At 52.6% G+C, this 23898-nt stretch overlaps 1 protein-coding gene and 1 non-coding gene across 3 annotated transcripts in view; one reads left to right on the plus strand and one right to left on the minus strand.

The window, feature by feature from the left end:
* The first annotated feature begins 266 nt into the window (after positions 1–266).
* The window catches only part of ACOT11 (acyl-CoA thioesterase 11), a 52153-nt gene continuing 28521 nt past the window's right edge, over positions 267–23898 (plus strand). The window contains exon 1 of one of the 2 annotated variants that reach the window (XM_060022550.1): positions 267–680. In XM_060022550.1, the coding sequence (XP_059878533.1) occupies positions 267–680 (414 nt within the window). Of the gene's footprint in view, positions 681–6767; positions 6826–23898 lie in introns of those variants that run through there. The other variant, XM_060022560.1, reaches the window with a different exon arrangement.
* On the minus strand, positions 16941–17047 carry LOC132416006 (U6 spliceosomal RNA). The gene has a single exon (XR_009517444.1). It is a non-coding gene; the product is annotated as a U6 spliceosomal RNA (small nuclear RNA).

Raw genomic sequence — 23898 nt, forward strand, 5'->3', positions numbered from 1 at the left:
AGTGTAGCTGGAAGCACATACCCGGAAAATACTAACAGTGATTCTCTCTGAGTGAAGAGATCATCGGTGGTATTCATTTTCTTTGCTCTCTTCTGAACTGTCCATTCTTATTTTTTTCTACCACTGTCCATAGGCCAGGGCCAGTGTGTCCTGCTCAAAACCTCATCCCAGCACCCAGCTCTGTGTTTGGCACACAACAGGTGCTCAATAAGGTGTGAACGACTAGCAGGTATTACTTTTCAAAACTGTGAGGGGCTGGTTTAGCAATGACAGGGAGACGGGTTTTGCACCCCGCCGCCCGCCTGGCTCCACCTCTAGCCTGTCAGGTCCCGCCACCGGCGTTTCCGCCTCTGCCGCCTCGCGGCGCGGAGTGTCTGGCGCGCGTCCTGCAGCCCTGGCGCTCTGCTCGGCAGCCCGGGGCCCCCTCACCCGCACCGGCGAGGGGAGGGGAGGGGACCAGACTCGTCTGGGAACTGGCCTGGGCCGCTCCTGCCTGGGCCTCTGCCCGCTTCCTGCGCCTCCCTCCAGCCTCCCGCAGCCTCCCCCATCAGGGTCTGCCCTGGGACCTCGGATGCCCAGTCGCTGAGCCTCGCCCCACGGACCTGCTTCTCCGACGTCCCCAGCAGGCTCCCCGGCCGCGGCTCTGCGAGCTGTTGGGTCCTGAGCGCCCCACCACTTGGGTAAGACCCGTGCCGCCCGCAGGTCCGCCCCCACCTCCCCATCTCGGAAGGGCCCAATTCCTTGAGATCCTCCTGCTGCTGGCTCTTCCTCGACTCCAGCGCCCTCTACAGGCAGATCTGCCTCTACCCCAGGGGCGGGCTCCGGGTAAGCCAGGTGGTGCCTGGCAGCGCTCTTGCGTGGGCAGGCTGGGGCATGAGGCATCCTGGGATTTGAGCTGGGATGGGCAGGCCTCTCACGAGGATGAGGAGGCTGGCCCTTGGCAGTGCCTAGGGCCACAAGACTCACAGTCCAGAGGGTGCAGCCAATGCTGACTCACTCAGGCCAGGCGTGGGGGTGGGGGGAGCACCAGCCCGTGGGTGAGCCACTCCCTGGCAAGGGTCCAATCCTGGAAGTCGGACTGGGTTCAGACCCGCAGCAGCTGGGCCAAGGAGGGGGTTCAGCTCCTGCAGGAGGAGGTGGTGAGAGAGAGAGAGGGAGAGCACACTCGAGCCGCTAGGCAGGAGAGAGTTCAGGGCTGGCTGGGCAAGTCCAGTGCTCTGCTCACACATCCTGAATCTGGCCTCCACGACTTGTAGGCATTCCCTCCTCTCCATCCCCACCATGCTGTATCTTCTCCCCTCTGGACCATTCACTGGGCTTCTCACTGCTCTCCTTGCCCGGCTTCTCCATCAATGGCTGTGGTTCTAAGGGGGGGTCCTGGCCTTGAAGCAACGATGAAGTCATCTCTACTTCCTCTCTTGCTGGTATCACTACCTACTTCCTTTGTTCCTCCCTTCTGCCCCCTCCCCATTTATCCCACAGCTTCCTTTATTCTGCCATGCCAAGCCCAAGGGGGCCCCCAGAAGGAACTGAGAGTCTTAGCTTGGAGAACAGGAGAGCATGACATTCTTTCATTCACTCATTTGATCATTCATTTACACATGGATTTACTTCCATTCACTCACACATTCCCTTGTTCTTTCCCATTCCATTACTCACTTCCTCATTCTGTAGACGCTTACTGAGCATCTACTGTGTTCCAGTAACTGAGTGTTTGGTAGGAGAGGGGCAGGATGCTCTGAGGAACCAACACCATCCCTTCTACCTGCTTGTTCAAGGTCAAGAAGGAGAAATGGGCACAAGTCAGTCCAATTTAAGAGAAAAAGCAATGTGAGAGAGAAATAAAGAGCTGTGAACTGCGGCTGTGTGTTTATGTGTGGGGAATGAAGATACAGAGGAGGAGGATGTAATTTCCACTTAGGAGGAGCCCAGAAGACTTCCTGGAGGTGATGCCATTTGAGTCGGGCCTTGACTGGAGGGAGGGTTTGGATGTTGAGTTATTAGAGGGCATCAGAGTAGATGGAATAGCAGGAACAAGGGAAAATCCAGATGTGTGAGGGAACAGTGGGAAGCTTTGTTCATGACTTGAGAGGATTAGAAGAAATAAGTCTGGGACTTCCTGGCGATTCAGTGGTTCAGACTCCATGCTTCCACTGCAGGGGACTCGAGTTCGATCCCTGGTCACGGAGCTGAGATCCCACATGCTGTGTGGTGCAGCCAAAAATTTTAAAAAAAATTTTAAAGATTAAAAAAAAAGAAGAAGAGGGGCTTCCCTGGTGGCGCAGTGGTTGAGAGTCCGCCTGCTGATGCAGGAGACACGGGTTCGTGCCCCGGTCCGGGAAGATCCCACATGCCGCGGAGCGGCTGGGCCCGTGAGCCATGGCCGCTGAGCCTGCGCGTCCGGAGCCTGTTGCTCTGAGACGGGAGAGGCCACAACAGTGAGAGGCCAGTGTACCACAAACAAAAAAAAATACAACAACAACAAAAAAAGAAGAAATATGAACAGGGAGACTAGGAGCAGTAGAGGACAGGCCATGTGCTCCCATGTCTCTGCCAGCTGTCACAGGCTAGGGGAGCAGCCTTGTTCTGGGTGACACAGAGCCTTGGTCATGAGGTAATGGCCTTATCCTCATGGCTAAGGATAATGGTAACATCCTTGTGGATATTAGAGCTCTTTAATCGTCCAGGCAACCTTAGATGGAGTGAGCTCTTCAATCTTAGAGGTGTGTAAATGGAGGCTGGGACACTTGGCATGTGTGTGGAGATGGGAGGGCTGCAGGTTCTGGCCCCTGGAGGGGTTCGGCTAGGGCAGTGCTGAAAGTGGGAGTTGGAGTGGATGATGTCAGAGGTCCCCTCCCACCTACAGAGTCTGTGGTCCTATCTGGGAAGGCTAGAAGGTCCAGCAGAGGGAATCCCTGGGAGTTTGGTCATTTATTCACTCATTTATTCCCTCATTTGCCCCTATACCCAATCATCCATTCATTCATTCATTCATCACTTAGTCACTAAACCCTTGGTCTGGGCAGATCCTGTGCTGAGGACTCAGATGAGGTCTCTGCGCCTGTGAGCTCCCAGTCTGATGGGGGAGCAGACCCACACTTGACAGTGACAACCCAGTATCATCGTAGGAATGGAGATTGTTTTATTGTGTTTTGTCACTGAGTGGGAGGTAGAGCTGGGACATGGACCTGAAGAATTAATGCAGATGTTTGTCCTCCAGCCAGGAAGGCCCCATCAGTGGGGCCAGATGAAGGGTGTAATGTGGGAAAAGAAGTGTTTGAGGGAGAAAATACTCTGGGTTCATGGGGCTTAGGAGGTAATCTTCCTCCAGTCACGGGCCACTCGAGAACCAGGCCTTTGGGCTGAGGGCACCACAACCTCATCCCTCACCGGAAATGAGCCTGCTGGATTTGAGAACCTCTAGATAATTCCTTGGTCAGCATAAGCTGTAAGCAGGTTATGTAAAGTGGTGGTTAAGCTTCTGAGCTCTGGACCTAGATCAGAGTGCAAGTTGTGGTGCTAACTATTATCAATTGTGTGACTTTGGACAGATGACTCTGCCTCTGTTCTTTCCTTTGCAGGAGAATATTAATCATAATATTGTCCTCTTAGAGTGAGGCCCAGAGATGGTAACAAACATGAAGTGCTTGCACAGTGCTGGGCAGGTGAGAAGGGCTATGATGACAGGGCTAAAATGACAATGATGACGATGACAGTGATTATGATGATGATAATAGTGATATACAGTATAGTGATATACTGTCAACTGCTGCCTTTAAAACCTCTGGGCCTCATTTTCCCCAGCTTAAAATGGGAGGACTGACCTAGCTCACTGGTTCTCAAAGCGTGGTCCCCGGACCAGCAGCATCAGTATCACTTGGGATCTTGTTGCAAATTCTTGGGCTCTACTGCAGCTCTGCTGGAGGTAGGTCCTAGAAATCTGTATTTTATTTTTTATTTAGTTATTTTTGCGGTATGCGGGCCTCTCACTGTTGTGGCCTCTCCCGTTGTGGAGCACAGGCTCCGGACGCGCAGGCTCAGCGGCCATGGCTCACGGGCCCAGCCGCTCCGCGGCATGCGGGATCTTCCCAGACCGGGCCACGAACCTGCGTCCCCTGCATCGGCAGGCGGACTCTCAACCACTGCGCCACCAGGGAAGCCCTAGAAATCTGTATTTTAATAAGCCCTCTGGGGACTTCCCTGTCAGTCCAGTGGTTAAGACTGCGCTTCCACCGCAGGGGGTGCTGGTTTGATGCCTGGTGAGGGAAGTAGGATCCCACATGCCTCTCGGAGTGGCCAAAAAAAAAAAAAAAAAAAAAAAAAAAAGCCCTCTGGGTGATTCTGATGCAGGCTGAAGTTGGAGAACCGTTGACTAGCTATCACTTAAGACCTCTTCTGGATTCGTCTTTCCAGGACTATGATTCATCAGGTGTGTTTCATGCCTTCTGCATTTAGGGCCCTGGTCTGGGGGCTCGTGGTATAGGCACAGAGATGAGTAAGATGTGATATCAGCCGTCAGGGGGCTCCCAAGTGAGTTGGAAAGGGGAGACAGACACCCTTGGAAATATTCATTGGAGTAACAGACCAAACAGAGCTGCTAAAGAGACACAAGAGTCAATTCTGTAATAAATAGCAAAGGGGAGGGAGACCTTTGTGGGCTGGAGGGGCCTCTGCAGAAAGATCTAGTTCCTGATAGTATCTTGATTCAGCCTTGCTGGAAGTCTTCTCATAAGTCTAACTGAATGATGTCTTTCATATTTTATGCCTTGTTGTGGTGTGGCGTGGACAGGACTCTAGACTTGAGGCCAGGAGTGGTGATTCTAGACAACTTCCTTGCTCTATGACTTTGGTTGGCTCACTTTTCATCCCTGTGTCTCGATGTGTTCATCTGTAAGACGGGGACACGAGATTGAGTCCAGTGAGTCTGAGTCCAGACAGCTCTGGAGAGAGGGTAGGGTTGGGGACCAGAAGCTCTCTGGGTTTCTATCCTCTCATCTGCATAGTGAAGACCCTGAAATGGTCCTGACTGCATGCCTTACCCAGTGAGATTGGGGATCCAGTGAGTTGAGCTCTCCCCTTTCTAGGCCAGTTTTCTTACCTGTCCAGAAAGGTCTCATGACACCTGTCCTCTTCACCTCGCATGACTTTTATCACACTGAGCGTGTTCTTCAACCTCAGAGCCTCCCTGATGCCTAAACCTTGTTGCCTGGCATTCAACGTCCTCCACGATAGACTCCCAGCTTTCTCCTGCAAGATGGGGGCCCTCACTGCCTATGACTGCATCCTGTTCTGTTCCCATTAGGCCTCCCACCTCACCCCTCTTGTCAGCCTATTCAGTCTTCAGTCCGGCTCTAGCACTACCTCCTCCACAGAGCCTCCCGGCTTGCCCCAATCCTCAGTGCCATCCTTGGATCATCTTGCCATTTTTAAGGCGTGACTTTAATTTTGCATTTGTAGACACTGAAGTACTGACAGACCATAAACTCTTTGAAGGTAAGGCCTGAGCTCACAGTGATGGACATTAGAGTCCTTGACTCCTAGAACAGGGCGGCCCAGAGAGAGGAGAAAACTTGCCCAAAGTCACATAGCACATTAGTAAAAGAAACAGGCCCAGAAACCAGTTGTCTTAGGCCCAAGAGGAGACATTATTAGGGATGTGGTGAGTGGACTAGAGGGGCAGAGGAAAGGGCAGAGACCTCAGAATTGGACTGACCTCTGTTCCAGCACAGATCTGCACTCAATAGCTGGGCCACCTGGGGCACCTCACCTACCCTCCCGCAGCGACCTTCAGGTGGGGTTGGAATGAGGACATGGTGAGGCCTGGCACACAGTGGGTGCTGGGTTATTGTGAGGTGCTCATTATTATTTGCCATCCACTTGTCAATCCCAGCTCCCCTGCCTGCATTCCACTCCCCTCCTTCTTTCCTTAAACACCAAGCACTTGATTTTATTGCCCTGTCGTGAGAAATCCAATGTGGGTGTCCAAGCTGCCTCGCCATGTGCCTTGCAGAAGTGAGAGGGAGAAGGGAAAGTCCTGATGGTCTTTTAGGGGCTGGGGTGGGAGCCCAGGGGGATGAACTCTGTGGAGCGGATGGGTGGAATTTGGCAGGTGTCACTTTTAGAAAAGTCACGCCACCTATTTTAAGGAAGTGAGGGGGGTGTGCCCCATCGCTGGCCAGCAGCTGCTGGATGCCGGTGGGCTGGAGCGTTGGGCGGCACCTCAAGGGTGAAGAGTCCTAGCAGGTGGGTCTGGTATCTCTCTGGGAGGCTGCTGGCAGCTCCCCAGACTCCTGTCACCTTCCAGCCTGACCCCTTGTGGACGGATGCAAAGCCGGTGCCTGTTTTGCCAGTGTCGCTGGCTGGGGCCGGGAGCCATCCCAGAGCCAGAGTCCCTGTGGGGAGGATGTCAGGGGCTGGAGGTGGGGGTGACGAAGTTTGGCTGTGGCTGGAGGTGCAGTGAGTGTCCGGCTGGGTGCGCAGTGGGTGGGCATAGGGGCCCCTGACATGGCTGTGGCCCAGCTGGCAGCCTCCCTCCGTGCTCTGCACTGGGCAGGCAGGCGGGCTGGCGCGGAGCCTCCGTGTGGGGCGCTAGGGGAAGGGCAGCCCGAGGGCAGTCTGAGGAAAGGCCAGGACACGGTGATAACTGATAACGGCTGGCTCAGGAGGGGCGGGAGCCGGGGAGGAGTGCGAGGAGAGGCGGACCGGCTTCATTTGGAGCTGGAGCCGGGCTGTCGCTCAGGTGACCGGTGTCTCTCCGAGGAGGGTGCGAACAGCTAGCGGGGTGTCGCAGCAATGATCCAGAATGTCGGAAATCACCTGCGAAGGGTATGGAGGGTGGGCTGGGGGCGGGTTGGGGGCAGAGGGGAGGGGACTGGAGGCTGGGGATCCCGAAAGAGAACTGAAGTTTCCATTTTAAGTCAGAAGTCCTACATCTTCTCTCATTTTCCATGGGCCATTTTCTAGCTGTCTTTGCAAGGAGAAATCACAGAACTCCTGGGCTGGTTTATTATAAGCAACAATCCCCAAACAAGCCCCAGGGGCCGTTAGGAGGGCTGGCTATGTTGAGTGGAATCATCTTCGGCAAGTTCTTTGCGTCTGGAATTCTATTCTGGGGGTGTGTGTCTCTCCCCATGGAGTTCTGTGCCGGTTTCTGCCTGACGGCTGAGCTCTGTGGCTCTGTAGTGTTTAACTCTTAGAGTTCAGGGCTTGAGGGCCACGGAGCTGCTAGAAGATACAGGCTAGGGGTGTGCGTGTGAGTGAGTGTGACAGGCTGAAGCCAGTGTTCTTGGGGACAATTACCTCTTTGGGAGAGCACGTGCAGGATCAAATGAGGGCTGTTGGAAAGGTGTTCTGCAAGGTGACCTCGCAGAGAACGTTTCCCTGGAACCTCCCAACAGGGACTTTGGAGCTGAGATTAGATGCTGAGGCACCAGACAGACCCAAGTGCTCAGCTGTCCCTGTCGGGAGCCTTTGATCTGGGGAATGGAGAAGCGTTCAGGACAGACCGGCGTGCTATGCTGGGTGTAGAGCTACCATCCTCTGAAGACATTTTTGAGAAAAGCCTTTTAAAAGGGGCAGGGGCAAATAAAGACATCTCTTCTCCACCCCCTCCCTCTATCTGTATAACTGGCCTTGATCACCACCTTTGGATCATTGCCTGCATGGCAGATCTCCTTGGACTCCCCTTGTTTCCTCCTGAATTCTCCAAATTCCCCTGGAATACAGGAGGAGACCATTTTCTGGGTTGTTACCAAAGCTGCTGTTAATGAAAAGCAAGCAAACCCACCCGCCAAACTCTTCACTGGGGACCAAGAAAACCGGGTTAAAGGGGGGCCTCAGATAACCCACGTGCCCTGCTTTACAGGGTTTGGGGGCCCTTGTCAGTATCCCATGGCACTGCAGACAGTGAGCATTTTGGAGTCGGATGGTTCTTGCTTTCACCCATTACTGGGTAACCCAGCAAGCACTCGGCACATGTGAATGAATGAATGAGGTGGTGAGCCTCCTGCCAGGCTGGGGTGGTTGGAGGAGAATTGAGTGCCTGTGTGGTGGTGCTGGAAGGGTCACCTGTCCTGTTTCTGTCAGTGGAGACCCTTCTCCTTCCCCACGCAAGCTGTCAGAGTCCCGCACTCCTGGGCTGGTACCCTGTGGGAGGCTGGGAACCTCTGCTTGGGTTCTAGCCTGGTCCGGGCAGCTCCCAAGGGGGCCCAGGAACTTCATTTACTCTGGGAATGAGGATGGAGCTCTTTGTCCCAGTTCCCCCTGAGAAGCTCTGCACCCGGGTAGTGCTGCCAACAGGGTGGCTGAAGGTCAGAAACAGACGTGAGCCTCTGTGCATGTGTTCACGCACCCACAGACTTCCACATTGTTCCTGACCGCCTGTGGCGATCCCCCTGCTTCATCTTGAACCCGAGGACAGCTGGAGATGCTGCTCCCCAGCCCCCCGGCGCCGGCCTCAGTCAGGGTCTAGTTCAGAGTGTGGGGAGGCTTAGGGTATACCATTTGGCCACCTCTGGATTAGAATCTCTTCTTCACCCCATCGTTGACATGTAACCTTGGGCCACGCGCTCCCCCTCCCTGGTTGTTCTCTGAGGTCCCCATCAGCCTCGACATCCTGGGGGTCTGGATGTTCGTGAAGGGTTTGTGCACCACCTTGAGGTTGGTCCTGACAGTGAAAAGTAGGGGCCCAGCTCCCTCAAGGACCCTGCTGTGTGGTGGAGGAAGGGAGACCCTTAGACGTAAAATAGTGTGCCTCTCATATAGCAGGAACACAAAAACTTGTGAACAAATGGGCGGCCATGGGAGCTCAGAGTGGGCTGAAGGGGTCCCAGCAGGCTTCCTGGAGGAGGAGATGAGACTCAGACACTTAGCTTCAGCCCGTTTGGGAGCCACATTTGAAGCCCAGTCTCAGCCATGGGCAGATAGCCTTGGTGTTCTTAGTCTGGAGGACTCATCTTCATCCTTCAAAACCTGGCTCAGCCATCGTTCCCCTTCAAACCCCCATCCTGCTGCTCCCAGAATTAACGGTGCTTCCTCGGGATGTTATACTGGCCTCAGTTTTTCCCTCTACAGGGATTAGCCTGTGTCAGCGCTGAGTACTCTGTGATGAGCCCAGGCTATTGTGTGGAGCTGATGGCTAATGAGGGAGACACAGTGAAAAGGTAGTCAAAGAAACATACAATGAAAATCTGTGATAAGAGCTGTGAATAGTAATAATAAATGTCATATAAATGCTAGCTATGTGCCAAGCATGCATTAATTCATATATTCCTTATAACAACTCTGTGAAGTAGATAGTGGTACCATGCCCAGATTAAAGATGAAACTGAGACAGAGAGGTTAAGTAACTTGCCCAAGGTCAAACAGCTAGTAAGTGGCACTGCTGAGATTAAACTCGGGCTGTCTGGAGAACAGAGAACTGTTAGAGAATAATGAGAGAGGTCACAAGAGAGCTCTGTGACCAGGTGACAACTGAGCGGAGACCCAGCGGCTGAGAAGGAGGCAGCCCTGGGAGGAGATGGGGGAAGAGCGTTCCAGGCAGAGGGAACAGTATTCATTTATGGGCTCCAAGGTGGGGGGAGCTTGGTGCATCTGAGCTGCCGAACGAAGGCTGGCGTGGCTTGGAGTGGAGTGAGTGAGGGCGGAGCAGCTGGAAGGGGCTGAGACATGGCTACGACGTGCTGCAGGCTGGGGGCCTGGACCCCGGAGGCAGGGTTTGGGGTTTGGAGTGCTGTGGGCCCTATTGTTCTGCCCACCAGACTGTGTACTCTTTGGGGACTCTCTGGTCCCCAGTCTCGGTGCCAAGGTGTGCAGTCCCTGCACACTGAACTCAGCAACCCGGGAGAACACATCATCAGAGTTCCTCTCCTCCAGCGCCATGAAGGTCCCCACTGCTTTCCCATCTACCTCTGACCCCTCACAATAGGGAGGTGGGCCATAGGATCAGTGCCCTGGTGCAGACAAGGCACAGAGAAGTGAGAGGATGTGCCTGGGCTTGTACCACTGGCGAGAGACTCGGAACCCCTACCTGCTAGGTTGGGACCCCCTTTCCAGTCCTTGTCTTGGCCACCGAGAAAGTGGCCTCGATCTCACACCCAGACTCACCCCATGCCAGCCTCCTCTGCCCACCTTCACACGCTGACAATGCAGATTCAGGGCTGACCTCCTGCCTCTGCCTCCTAGGGCCTAGGGGAGGCTGCACCCCTGCCCTTCACCTGTGCCTGGTCCAGGTGGGTCCGAGCTGGACAGTGGTAAGAGTCCAGATAACTGCCTTAGAGACACTCACACACTTCACTCCCTGTAGACCTGTTTCCTCATCTGTGAACCAGGTCTGTTCCTGCAGATCTTGTTAAAGACAGTGGAGGACTGTAGATCCCGGCACATAACTGGCCACAGTAAATATTGGTTCTTTTATTTCCGTCTCATCTGGACTTCAGTTTCCTCAGTGGGTCAATGACAGGGTCCGTGGGTCGGATGAGATGGTCAATGCTAGCTTTTTGTTGAGCACCTACGGAGTGTCCGGTGTGTTTAAACTTCCCAACAGCTCTGCAAGGCTGCTGGTATCCAGCTAGCTTTACAGCTAAGAAAACCAAGGCTCTGGCACTGAGTCACTTTGAGCTAGTTAGAGAATTGGAAGTCTCGGCTGACCCTGAGCTACAGCTGGGCCTTGTCCTGGGCTGACCTGGCTGAGCCGAGGAACTGACACCTCTGCCTTGTGCCTGCTCTGTCCTGTGCCTCCAGGGACAGATGGTGCTGCTGGCTGGGTCCTCTGCCAGCTCCCTGGCTGCAGACCTGTGTGTTCCTGCCACTCCCAGAAGCAGCCTCCTTGTGGGTAGGAGGTGGCACAAGGGCAGTGATGGAAAGGACCAGAGTCTGGCATTTTGGGAACACAGGGATGAGTCAGACTGGACCTGTCCTCAGGTTCCCCCAAGCTGATGGGGAGACAGAGAGTGGTAAAAACCAATGATGAGAGCACAGTGTGGCCAGGCTGTGACAGAGGGAAGCCCAGAGGTGGCCCCTCATAGCCTAGGGGACAGGGCAGTCTCCCTGGAAGAGGTGATGGAGTAGCTCAGCCTTGAAAACTTTTCCAGGTTAGGAAGCATGGTCCCGGCAGAGGCACCTGTGTGTGAGATGTGGGAAAAGCTCTTTCCGCAAGGAAGAGGGAGAACATTTGGCAGTAACCCCTTGAGGTGTCTCTCCCTGGCCCCCTCCCATGTAACATGTGTATCCTGCCTGGGCCTTCTTCAATAGTAATAACCTTCTCTCAGCAAATCAGACATTAATTAATTAATGGCAGTAGACATTAAGTATTAAGCACCTCTTTTGGAGAGGAAGCCTAGTGAATGAGTAGAAAGAACTGTGGTAGTGAGAAAAGCAAAATCCCAGCTCTACCACCTGGAGCAACGTGGCCCTCAGACAGCCCGGTTTCAGTTCCCTTTTCTGTGCAAGAGGGATAGTTGTCCCTCACAGGGTTTAGTGAGGATTAAATGGTATTATGGATACGAAGCCATTATATAATGTATATAAATGCCTGGAACATAGTAGGTGCTCCAAAAAGTATAGTGGGGTGATGGGGGGGTGGGAAAAGGGAGATGTTGGTCAAAGGGTACAAACTTTCAGTTATAAGATGAATAAGTTCTGGAGACCTAAAATACAGCATGGTGGCTGTAGTTAACCATAATGCCTTATGTACTGGAACTTTGCTAAGAATGTGGATCTCAAGCATCCTCACCACTCTCCCCAAAAAAGGGTAACTGTGAGCTTCCCTGGTGGCGCAGTGGTTGAGAGTCCGCCTGCCGATGCAGAGGACGCGGGTTCGTGCCCCGGTCTGGGAAGATCCCGCATGCCGCAGGGCGGCTGGGCCCGTGGGCCATGGCCGCTGAGCCTGTGCGTCCGGAGCCTGTGCTCCATAACGGGAGAGGCCACAGCAGTGAGAGGCCCACGTACTGCAAAAAAAAAAAAAAAAAAAAAAATGAGGTGATGGATGTGTTGATCAGCTTGATTGTGGTAATCATTTCACGATATATACGTATATCAAAACATTGTGTTTTGCAACCTGAATGTGTACAACTTTTATTTGTCAACCGTATCTCAATAGAGCTGGAAAAAAAAAATAGTGAGGCCCTGGGACTCTAGAGAGACATGGGCCTGGCTCCTGTTTTCAAGGAGTTTATCTCCTCATATGTACACCCACTTTACAGTCTAGAAAGTGGTTGTATGTGCTTTACCTTGTCTGGTTGTTCAAAAGTCCAGGGAGTCAGCAGGCTGGCTGGCGGCACCTCTGCGGTGCCACAGAGAGGCCCATCATTTGGAATGGGATGCTCACTGCTGGTGGCAATGCTGAACTCCACCTCTGGAACAGGCTGTGATCCGCCCTGGGGGTGCGGCCCAGCCAGGTGTGGCCCTGCTCCTAGGCCTGGAATCCGTTCAGAGATCTGGAAGGGGAGTGGCCTTCAAGTCTTCCTAAAGCAGCCTCAGATTTCCAGCACACTCCAGGGCTGAGCCAAACCAGGTGAGTCTCAATTTCCATTTGATCCCTTAGGGAGGGTATGGAGAGACCCAGCTCCTCTCCTTCTCTGGGGATACTGCCCCCAGAGCTGTGGGAGGGATGGTGTCTGGAGTCAGAAGTCTCCGGCTCATTCTGGGCTAGTGGCTAGCGGCTACCTTTTCCCAGCCTCAGTTTCCTCATCCGAAACATGTGGACACGGGGGTAATAATGGTCCCTGTCATTTGAGCCCGCTTTGTGCCAAGGAGGTTAGTGTCATGATGCATTTACGTAGAGATTGGACGGCCTGCCTACAGGCTTTGAGAGCAGTGGGGCACGTGGGACACATGGGCCTGGGGAGAGGAGGGGGCCCAAGGACTGAATGACTTTGGGGCAAGGGAAGGGGCAAGTACAGCATTGCTTCCTCCACCCCTACCCTGAGGGCCTCTTGGGACTGAGATTACCTGGTCCCCACCTGCCTGCCCTTACTTTGGAAGATAAAAGCAGAGCTTTCAGGCTGCAAGACTAAGAGAAGGTGTGTCTCACCCCTGCTCAGACTGGTTCTCAGGGAGGCAAACAGGAGACTGGGAGGGACTTCTGAGCCTGCTAGGCCCTCTGCAGAGGCATGGGAGGATGGTGATGGTGGGTGGTGGTGAGATCCCCACAGCCCAGTGGGGGATGGACTGGCCAGGGACCACTCCCGTCCAGCTCTTTCTCTGTATCACCTGGAAGGCAGGAGAGCAGGGAGGAAACCGATGGAAGGTCTCCCAAGTGCCAGGCTCTGTCTCATAAGTCCCGTGGGCTGGGGGATCTGATCTCCCTCCAGGACTGGTCCCCCTGCGGCACCCCTGCCAGGCTCTGGAGTCAGAAGAGCCCACGTCCAGTCTCTGCTCTACCTTTTACTGGTCATGTGTCTTTGAGTGGATCTTTCCCTGTTCCCCGAGTTTCCTTTTCCTCAGCCGTAAAATGAGGGCTCCTGCTTCAGGGCGGACTTGAGAATTAAAGGACCCTCAAGAACTAGGCCTGGCACATAGTAGGTGCACAGTAAATGGCAGCCATAGATTTCTAAAAAGGGATTTTCTGAGCTTCTGGGAGAGCAATTCTTGGGCAGTCCCTGTGCTGTAGGCGGTTCTCAGGCACACAACTGGCTCTGTCCCATTAGCACACAAACGAGCTCTTTGTTCTCCTGCCTCTAGGCAAACAGAACCCCTCCCTTGTCCCCATGTCCCCTCCCAGATACTCCCTTGTTTCTTTGCTCCCCATTCCCACAAGAATCTGAAAGAGTTTTCTGTGGTCCCTGCTTCCACTTCTTTCCTCTCATCCTTTTCCTAATACACTCTAATGGGCTCTTCTCTCACCCTTCCTCCCGCCCCCTTAGAGCTTCTCTGACCTTGGACCCACAGGCGCCCCTCCTCCTGAAGATCCTCCCACCTCAGGGCTCCTTCTCTGGCTCCCTTGCAGGCTTCTCCTTCCCAGCCGACCTCTTTTGCTCTCTCCTTGGATGATGTCTGTTCTATTACTATGACTGTGTGGCAAACTATCCCCAAACTTAGTGGCCTAAAACAAGAACTGTTTTATTTATCTTGAGATTTTTGTGGGTCAGGGATTTGGGCAGGGCTTGGCTGGGTGACTCTTCTGCTCTATGTGGTGTTGATGGAGGTTACTTGGTGGTGTTCAGCCAGTGGATGGGCTGGACTATGGAGTCCACCATGGCTTCACTGGTGTTTGGCCCCTTGGTGGGAATGGCCGGAAGGTTGGTTCTAGCTGGGACTGTCATTCTGAGGAGCCACATGGGGCCTTTTCCATATGAAGGTCTCAGTGGGAAGTCAGACTTCCCACCTGGCAGTGGGCTCCATCAGAGCAAGAGTTCCAAGAGGCCTGGGTGGAAGCTGCCAGGTTTCTCATGATCTGGTCTCAGAAGTCACCAGTTGAGGACTTCCCCGGTGGCACAGTGGTTAAGAATCCGCCTGCCAATGCAGGGGACACAAGTTCGATCCCTGCTCTGGGAAGATCCCACATGCCATGGAGCAACTAAGCCCGTGTGCCACAACTACTGAAGCCCATGTGCTCTAAGCCCTGGGTGCTGCAACTACTGAAGCCCGCGTGTCTAGAAGCCACCGCAATAAGCCCGGGCACCGCAATGAAGAGTAGCTCCTGCTTGCCGCAACTAGAAGAAAGCCCACGTGTAGCAACAAAGACCCAACACATATAAAAAAAAAGTCACCAGTTGAAATGTCACTAAGGGGGATCCAGATTCCAGAGGAGGGGATTAGACCCACCTGGGGTCTAGGGAGGAGTAGGAAAGAATTGGCAGCCACCTTTGACCCACCACAAGGTTGCAGAGTCCTGTGGATTCTAAAGCCCAAGTATTCTCATGTCCCCAGGTGCAGCCTTTTCTCCAGCAGACTCCAAACTTGAACATTCATCCTCCTTGACATCTCTCTTTAAGTGTTTCATAGGATCTCAAAAATTTTTGATTCCACCCCTACTTAGTTCTCCCCTGGTCTCTCCCAACTCAGTAACCATCACCACCATCTACCAGCCATTTGTCCAAAGTCTGGATCCTCCCCACGACCTCCTGTTCTCTCGCTCTCACACGGGGAAGCCTTCAGCATGTAGCGCTGGCTCCACCTCCCATACTCCTGGGTCCATCATCTCTCTTCAGACTGCAGGGGCCCACGGAGGAGTCTCGCTGCTTCTCTCTCACCCTGCAATCCGCCCCCGCACAACAGCAGAGTGATCTTTTTTATTTTTTAAAGATATTTTATTTATTTATTTATATTACTATTTCTATTTATGTTTGGCTGCGTTGGGTCATCATTGCTGCGCGTTGGCTTTCTCTAGTTGCAGCGAGCGGGGGTTACTCTTCGTTGCGGTGCACGGGCTTCGCATTGCTGTGGCTTCTCTTGTCACGGAGCATGGGCTCTAGGGGCGCAGGCTCAGTAGTTGTGGCTTGCAGGGCTCTAGAGCGCAGGATCAGTAGTTGTGGAGCACGGGCTTAGTTGTTCCGCGGCGTGTGGGATCTTCCTGGACCAGGGCTCGAACCCGTGCCCCTGAATTGGCAGGTGGATTCTTAACCACTGCGCCACCAGGGAAGTCCCCAGCAAAGTGATCTTAAAATGCAGGTCAGATCACTCTCTCCCCACTCATAGACTTCAGTTTTTCCCATCACACCTCGAGTAAAATCCAAACTCCACTGAGACCTTAGGCCTTGGGTGACATAGGACTCTTCCCGGTCTCTTCCCTTCTTCCTGACACTGCCCTGCCTACTCTGGCCCCTCTGGCGGTCCTCTGGCAGCCAAGCTTGTTCCCATTCCTCCTTGCGCTCTTTGCACCCTCTGCTCGCCTGCCTGGGACCCTGTGCCCCCAGAACCTTGCCCAATCTCTCCTGCTTGTCATTCATTCAGATCTTGGCCACGAGTCTCCTTGATGAATCAACCTAAATTAGTTCCTTCAGGTCCACCACCTTCTCTCTCTATCACATATGCTGTTTTTCTTCTTTCTAAAAAATTCTTTTAAATTGAAGTATAGTTAATTTACAATGTTGTGTTACTTTCAAGTGTACAGCAACGGGATTGTTATACATATATATATATATATTCTTTTTCAGATTCTTTTCCATTATAAATTATTACAAGATATTGAATTTAGTTCCCTGTGCTATACAGCAGGACCTTGTTGTTTATTTTATATATAGTAGTGTGTATATGTTAATCCCAAACTCCTAGTTTATCCCCACCCCCTCCCCCATCCCTGTTGGTAACCATACGTTTGTTTTCTATGTCTGTGAGTCTATTTCTGTTTTGTAAATAAGTTCATTTGTATCTTTTTTTTTTTTTAGATTCTACATATAAGTGACATCATATGATATTTGTCCTTCTCTGTCTGACTTACTTCACTTAGTATGATAATCTCTAGGTCCATCCATGTTGCTGCAAATGGCATTCTTTTTTTCCTTTTTATGGCTAACATTCCATTGTATATATGTACCATATCTTCTTTCTTTTTCTTTTTTTTTTTTTTTGCGGTACGCGGGCCTCTCACGGTTGTGGCCTCTCCTGTTGTGGAGCACAGGCTCCGGACGTGCAGGCTCAGCGGCCATGGCTCACGGGCCCAGCCGCTCCGCGGCATGTGGGATCTTCCCAGACCGGGGCACGAACCCGTGTCCCCTGCATCGGCAGGCGGACTCTCAACCACTGTGCCACCAAGGAAGCCCCCTTTCTCTTCTTAGGATAAGTCCCACTAAGGATATACAGTCAAAATCATGAGTTTTAAAGTCAGTTTCTTATTTTTCCATGCAGTTATGCCAGTAACTTGAAATATACTTTGATTCATTCATATACTTTGACTTTCTTTTTCTTTTAGGAAATACTTTTCATTTTCTTTTAAAAAATAATTATGTAAAGTACTTAATTAATTTTTATTGGAGTATAGTTGCTTCACAATGTTTTGTTGGAAAAATATGGAACGCTTCACGAATTTGCATGTCATCCTCGCGCAAGGGCCATGCTAATCTTCTCTGTATCATTCCAGTTTTAGTACATGTGCTGCTGAAGCGAGCACAGTACCACGTCTTCCTTATCCATTCCTCTGTCGATGGACATTTACGTTGCTTCCATGTCTTGGCTATTGTGAATAGTGCCACTGTTTTCCTTCTTACAGTACTTTTCACTCTAAAACAATCTCGTTCCTTTGTTTACTGTCTATTCCTGAGTGGAGAGTCTGGGTCTTTAAAAATGTTGATGCTGATCCTGGGCCAGAATTAGCCTCTTTCTAACCTTGTCCACTCCTGTTTGGTCTTGGTTTTATTCCTTACCAGGACCCTCCTGTCCTCTGACCCCGCCAGCCCTCACATTTGCAGCCAGAGGGCTGTCACCCAAGCCACAAGTAGCCTGGCCCCCTCGCTGTCGCCCCTACTCCCTGGCTGTCCGTGCTGTGCCACTCCCTGTCCGCTCTGTCTCCCCCTTACAGAGCTGGGCCTCACACTGCCTGCCGTGCCTCAGCTAGAGGCTGTCTCTTCCCTGCCATCCAATCCCTCCTGCCCTAAACACGTCCCCACCGCTCACCTCCTCAGAGGCCTTCAGCAACCACAGGGCGCCCTTTGGATGCAGCGGGAGTTGCCACTGTTGTGCTTGTGGTTAGGGGAAACCATGAGGCCGTTTTTGCATAAACAACCATTAAGCTAGAGCCACGCCAGCACACATAGAACAAAGTGATGGCAACAGAAAAACTTAAATGCAGCCTGACAGTGTGAATCGTGTTCATTTTCATCTGCTTGGTTTTATGCTTAAAAGTTACAACCTTTCAGGTGGCCATCCATGACCGGGTGTGTCTTCATTCAAGCCCTTTGACCAAAAGTTGAACAGAGCAGACAAATGTGGGAGACAGCTCCCAGGTTCAATTTAACTCATGTCTACTGAGCACCCACAATGTTCTGGATCTGTGCAAACGCAAAATATGTCTATTCCTGCCCCAGTGAGCTCTTCCCTTGTGCCTGGAATGCCTTGTTCCCTGTGAACCCGAGCTGGTTTCTTGCGATCACTGCCTTCTATTCCAAGAAGCCATTTCCTTAGTGAGGCGTCTTGAGACTTTTGGGGGCCAGGGAGATGAGAAGTTGCTGAGTCTGGCTAGACTGTGAGTGATCGTCCGTGGGAGGCCTCCTTGGAGTGCCACAGACTCCAGCCTGTTCCACATCTTGATCCATGGATGAAATGAAGCCCTGGTGGTAGACAGTTGGCGTGTTTACCTGAAGTGTCTGTCCTGGAATTGGGTAGAAAGGCCTGTCTGCCACCACTGGGAGCTTCCCGCAGCTCTCTTGTCCACCCGAAGCCTGGGTCCTCGTCCTCAGGCTTGGCATGGGCTCTGCCAGGGCCGCCTGGCCAATCACGGCGGGGATCTCTTACCCCAGGGACCAGTGCAGGCCCTTCCAGGTTAGGATGATTCCCTGTGTCCTTCAACAATGCCTTGGCTTTTTTTTTTTTAATTGAAGTATAGTTGATTTACAATGTTGTGTTAGTTTCAGGTGTACAGCAAAGTGACTCAGTGGTGTATATATATATATATATATATATATATATATATATATATGTATTCTTGTGTGTGTATATATATATATATGTATGCTTTTAGATTCTTTTCCATTATAGGTTATCACAAGATATTGAATATAGTTCCCTGTGCTATATAGTAGGTCCTTGTTGTTTATCTATTTTATATATAGTAGTGTGTATCTGTTCATCCCAAATTCCTAAGTTACCCCTCCCTCTCCCACCCTTTCCCCTTTGGTAACCATAAGTTTGTTTTCTATGTCTACGAGTCTATTTATGTATTGTATGGAATCTAAAAGAATGATATAAATGTCTCAGCTTTTTTTTCTTTTTTTAAAGATTGATTTTTTTTTATTTAGGCTGTGCCGTGTCTTAGCTGCAGCACGCGGGATCTTTGTTGCAGCATGCGGGACTTTTAGTTGTAGCATGCGGGCTTCTTAGTTGTGGCACGCAGCCTTCTTAGTTGCCGCATGCAACTCTTAGTTGCGGCATGCATGCGGGATCTAGTTCCCCAACCAGGAATTGAACCCAGGCCCCCTCCATTGGGAGCGTGGAGACTTACCCACTGGACCACCAGGGAAGTCCCTATGCCTTGGCTTTTTAACAACATGGAGAGCTGACACTTTTCAAGCATTTTCTATAGGTCAGATCCTGGTCTAAGCACTTTGTATATAATCTCATTGAATACTCACTATGATATTATTATTCCCATGTTACAGTTGTGGAAAGTGAGGTTCAGAGTGGCTTAAGTATGTGACTAAGTTTATCCAGGGAGACAGAGGCGGTGCCAGGATTCCAATGCAGGCTGTGTCCTGCTTGCCAGCCCCCTATGCCTTCCTGTTTTTCTTTCTTCTCTGTCTGCCCTGCTCATCACCTCTTCAACAATCCTTTCTTGCGGGCTCAGATTCCTCTGAGACAGTTTAGAGCACGTGGGGGGTGGGAGTGGGACTCGGGCAGGAATGATAAGGCCACCTTGCAGCCAGAGAGCTTGAGGCCGAGGAAGGCCCTGGAGCATGGTGAGTGCCCAGCAGAGAACCACTGGCACATCTGCTCAGCTCAGCAGCCCCTGCGAGGGAGCAGGCCAGGCCCAGCTCCGGGTCCCAGCCTTCCACCTGGTGACTCGGGGCCTTAGAAGCAGCCCGTCGAGGGTTGGTTTCCCCTTGCTGGGCCTCCTGAGGCCCACTCTTCCTGCGGAGCAAGGAAATGCTTTCTGTGGGTGAAGTCACACCCACTCTCGCCACTCTGCTCTGCTTAGGAATGACTTCTTGAACACTTTGGAGGAAAGAAGTTGGTGTGTTGTATGAGGGGAGGGGAACTGGGCGAGAGGACGGGAGAACTGGTGACCGGTGACCAGCTGGGGCCTTGGGGGAGTGTGGGGACCAAGCAGGGGACTGAGCCTCTAGGTGCTGCCTGAGGGGTTGGGGCAGGGGCCCCACCTGCTGGGGAGGGCAGACACCGTCCCTCAGTGGAGGGGACTGCAGGGACTGGAGCAGCGACTGGGGCCTCCAAGGGGCCACGGGGCTGCCAGCTTCCTGGGGCAGGAAGTCCCAGCTGTGGCCAGAATCCCAAAGGGCTGAGACCAGCTCCAACCTGAGGAATGTGAGCAGTGGGGGAGTTTGGGAGGGGGCCCCTTTCCTGCCTCCTCACTTCTCTCTCTCTCTCTCTCTCTCCCTCTCTCTCTCTCTCTCTCCTCTCTCTCTCTCTCTCTCTCTCTCTCTCTCTCTCTCTCTCTCTCTCTCTCTCTCTCTCTCTCTCTCTCTCTCTCTCTCTCTCTCTCTCTCTCGGGGGTGTGTGTGTGTGTGTGTGTGTGTGTGTGTGTGTGTCCTCTCTTCCACTTGCTCTGTTCCCTACCAGCGTCTATTCTTTGACCTCATGGTTTTTCTATTCCCTTTCTCTCTTTCCCTTCTTTCCCTCTTTCTCTCTCTGTAACCCCTCTCTCCTCCCCCCTCCCCTTTTCTCTTTCTCTCTCCCTCTCCCCCGTGCTCTCCTGTGGTCCCTGTAACTGTTTCCAGCTCCAAGGTAAATGGACTTGCTTGCAGGATGGCCAGACCTGGCCCATCGCCTAGCCACCCGTTGCCATGGTGTCTCAGATGCGGTGTCAGGCAGCAGCCTTGGCTGTCTGACAGGCAGGGCATGAAGGGCTCTGATGAAGAGAGAGGCTGGCCCTATTCTTCACAGATCCTGAAGGGCTCACCCCACTGCCAGGGGCTCGCATGGCGGGGGGTTCCCCGTGAATGTGGGTTCCATGCTGGATACTATCAGAGGGGCTTGCCCGAGGGACCAGTCACACTTGGGGTCAGACTGCCTGTGTGCAGACCCCTCTTGCCCCTTTCTGGGGTCTGCTGGACGTAGGGGGTGAGAGGTGTCAAACAGCTCCAAGGAAGGAAGCTGCAGGGAGGCAGCTGTCAGTGGTGGAGGGGCAGGGGTAGCTGGACATGCCTGCGTCTGAGAGGGACCTATCTAGCTGTCCATGAGGTTTCCTCCCACTCCCCAAAGTTAAGGATTTAGAAAGTACGGTTTTCCGCTGACAGACAGCTTGCAGTTTCTGCACTGGTGGCGGCACCTCACTCCCTCACAGGCTGCTGGCCTTGAGTATCCAGTAGGACAAGTGCCTGGACCCTGGACTGTGCTGGGAGGAGCTCCTGATACCATCACTGTTTCCTGCAGAGGATGTGAGGGTCGATGGGGAGGAGAGCTTCCCTGAGGGCCCTGCCTGGCATGTGTGGGTAAGGAAGGGCCTGTGCCTGGCACTAGTGCCTGGGATGCTGCAATAACTATCCTGCCTGTCAGACAAGAGAGAGGCAGTTACAGCAAAGCGCCCAAGCAGAGGGCCCAAGAGTGTTTACCTCAGCCCTTGAGGTAAACACACTTGGGTTCAAGTCCCAACTCTGCCCTTTACTGGCTGTGTGTGTGTGTGTGTGTGTGTGTGTGTGTGCATGGGTGTGGGTGTGTATGTGTGTACGCGCACACGCGCGTGCACCATACCCTTTCTGAGCCTCTGTTTTCCCATCTGTAAAATGGGAATAACAACAACATTTGACTATTAGGGCTGTGTGAGGATTGAAAGAGAAAAGGCACAGAAAATGCTTAGCACCACACCTGGAACATAGTAAATAATTAAACAAGGGAGCACGATTGTTTTCATTCTCACTTGCATACCTACCCTTTCAGTTTGATAAAGGAGGAAGCTGGGGCCAGAGACATTTAAAAACTTGCTCACGTCCCATCGGTTATAGTTCTGCAACACTCTGTGGGGACGGTGCCCAAACGATGCAGAGAAGCAGAGCTGAGGATGAGGCGACTTTGAATCCCAGTCCCACACAGCCAGTCCCTGCAGGTTCCGCCTCATTTTCAGGCCCCTGCTGCGCCCGCTCTGCGTGGCAGTGTCTCCCAGGTAACCCCTGTCTTGCTCTGTGTGGGGATCCACTCGGGCTGTCCTGTCCCCGTGGGCAGGCCCTTCGCAGACTCAAGAAGTGCTGGAATAAAAGGAGGGCTGAGCCACTGTGGTTTACACGGCACTTTCCATACATTTCCTCCCATCTCCACATTCTGGTTTCCAGGAGTGAGAAGGCTGCTGGGGGAAAGACAAGTCTGGTCCTGCCCAACTGCTTCGTCATCTCCAGCCTCCCTCACATCTGGCAGCACTTCACAGTTAGTCGGGTGCCCTCAGTTTCGGGATCTCCTTTAACCCTCACAAGTCTTGGATGGAGATGGGATGGGGATTGTCCTCACCTTCTCAATTACTTACTCAAGGTCTGCCCCACTTCAGGCCCTTTCACTTAAGACCTTGGACAGACGGCACCCACTGCCTCAGTTTCCCCGTTCATACCAGCAGGCAGTTGTATTCAATCTCTAAGCCCTTTTCAGTCTTGTGGTGAGGAGGCAAGAGCTACCTTGTAGATAGAAGCAGGAGGCCTGCACTTAAGCCCTGGCTCTGTGGTTTAGAGCTGCGGGACCTTGGACTTGGGACTTCTCTGGGTCCTCTGTGTACCTTGCCAATGATAACACCGCAAATGTTTCCTGTGTATCAGATGAGATAGGAATGGTTAAGCATTCAGGAAATGCCCTCCCTGCCCTCTCTGGCCCCTGGCTGGCTCTTCAGTGGGGCGGGAGGAATTCTCCAGATGACCCAGCTGAGGGCAGGTATCAGATTTCAGACAAGCTATTTTTACCCTCGGGGAGTGGCTGGAGGCAGGTGATGTTCAGACTCTCTGTTCTAGAATGGGGTGAAGGGGAGAAAAAAGACAGGGAGAAACAGGACTTCTTTGGTGGTCCAGTGGTTGACTCTGTGCATCCACTGCAGGGGGCACAGGTTCGATCCCTGGTCGGGGAACTAAGGTCCCACGTGCCTTGCGGCGTGGCCAAAAAAAGGAAAAAAAAAAAATAGAATGGGGTGAAGGGGCAGGGCCTCTAGTGGAGAACTTCTCCTGACCTCATGGCCTGTATTCTCCCTGCCTACATAGGGTGACATCAGAGGGAACTGGAGACCCTCTGAACAAACTCATTCATTTGGTCCATGGTGAACCAGGCTCCGTGCTGGGCCCGGTGGACACCAGGTGTAGAGAGAGAGAGGGCTCCTGCCTGGTGGATCTTCTCATCGATGTCCACCAAATACTCCCACAATTAAATGAATGTTGTCACAGTGGAGAGCATTTAGACCAGAGGTTCATGGGGCCAGGAGCATGAGGATGGCGGGAGAGAGAATGGAGCTGAGGGATGAGAAGGCCTTACGGAGGTGGAGAGGAGAGGGAAGACTGCGCCAGGCAGAGGGGATGCCGTGAGAAGAGTCCAGAAGTGGGCAGTGGCCTGATGGGTATGAGGAACTGAGAGACGGCCAGTGTGGCTGGCGGTACGGGTGTGATCAAGACTGGAGGCGTGGCCGGCGATCTGCCGGGGGGCCTCGTGGGTCTTGTCAAGAAAGTCCTCCCATAAGCCAAACACTTTCATGGTTGAAAAGAGTCTTGGAGACTCTCTAGTTAAATGCTCCATTTGACAGATGAGGAAACTGAGGCACAGAAAGGTAAAATAATTCATCCAACGTCTCCTGGGAGTGATGAGCTGATACAAATTCCACTTATATTCAGTTTTATAGGAAGGCACTGAACTGGAAATGCCTCATGAAGCTCTACCTCCAAAGGAGGCAGGCTTAGCTCAGAATTTCAATTATGCCCACAACCCCACTTCCCTTCTTTAACAGATTTAGGGTCAGGGGCAAGATGAGAAGGTTGGAGACTCTCCCATCCCCCTCTGTCCACACTGGGAGAGCACAAGAGTTGGCTGTCAGAAGGGGAGTGCCCACCGCCTGAGCAGCCTACCCCAGGCTGTGGGCTCTGGGTGGGGACTCAGGGCACTGGCCTCTGTTCTCTC

This window comes from Delphinus delphis, chromosome 1 (assembly GCF_949987515.2).
Source record: "Delphinus delphis chromosome 1, mDelDel1.2, whole genome shotgun sequence".
In the NCBI taxonomy this organism is placed as follows: Eukaryota; Metazoa; Chordata; class Mammalia; order Artiodactyla; family Delphinidae; genus Delphinus; species Delphinus delphis.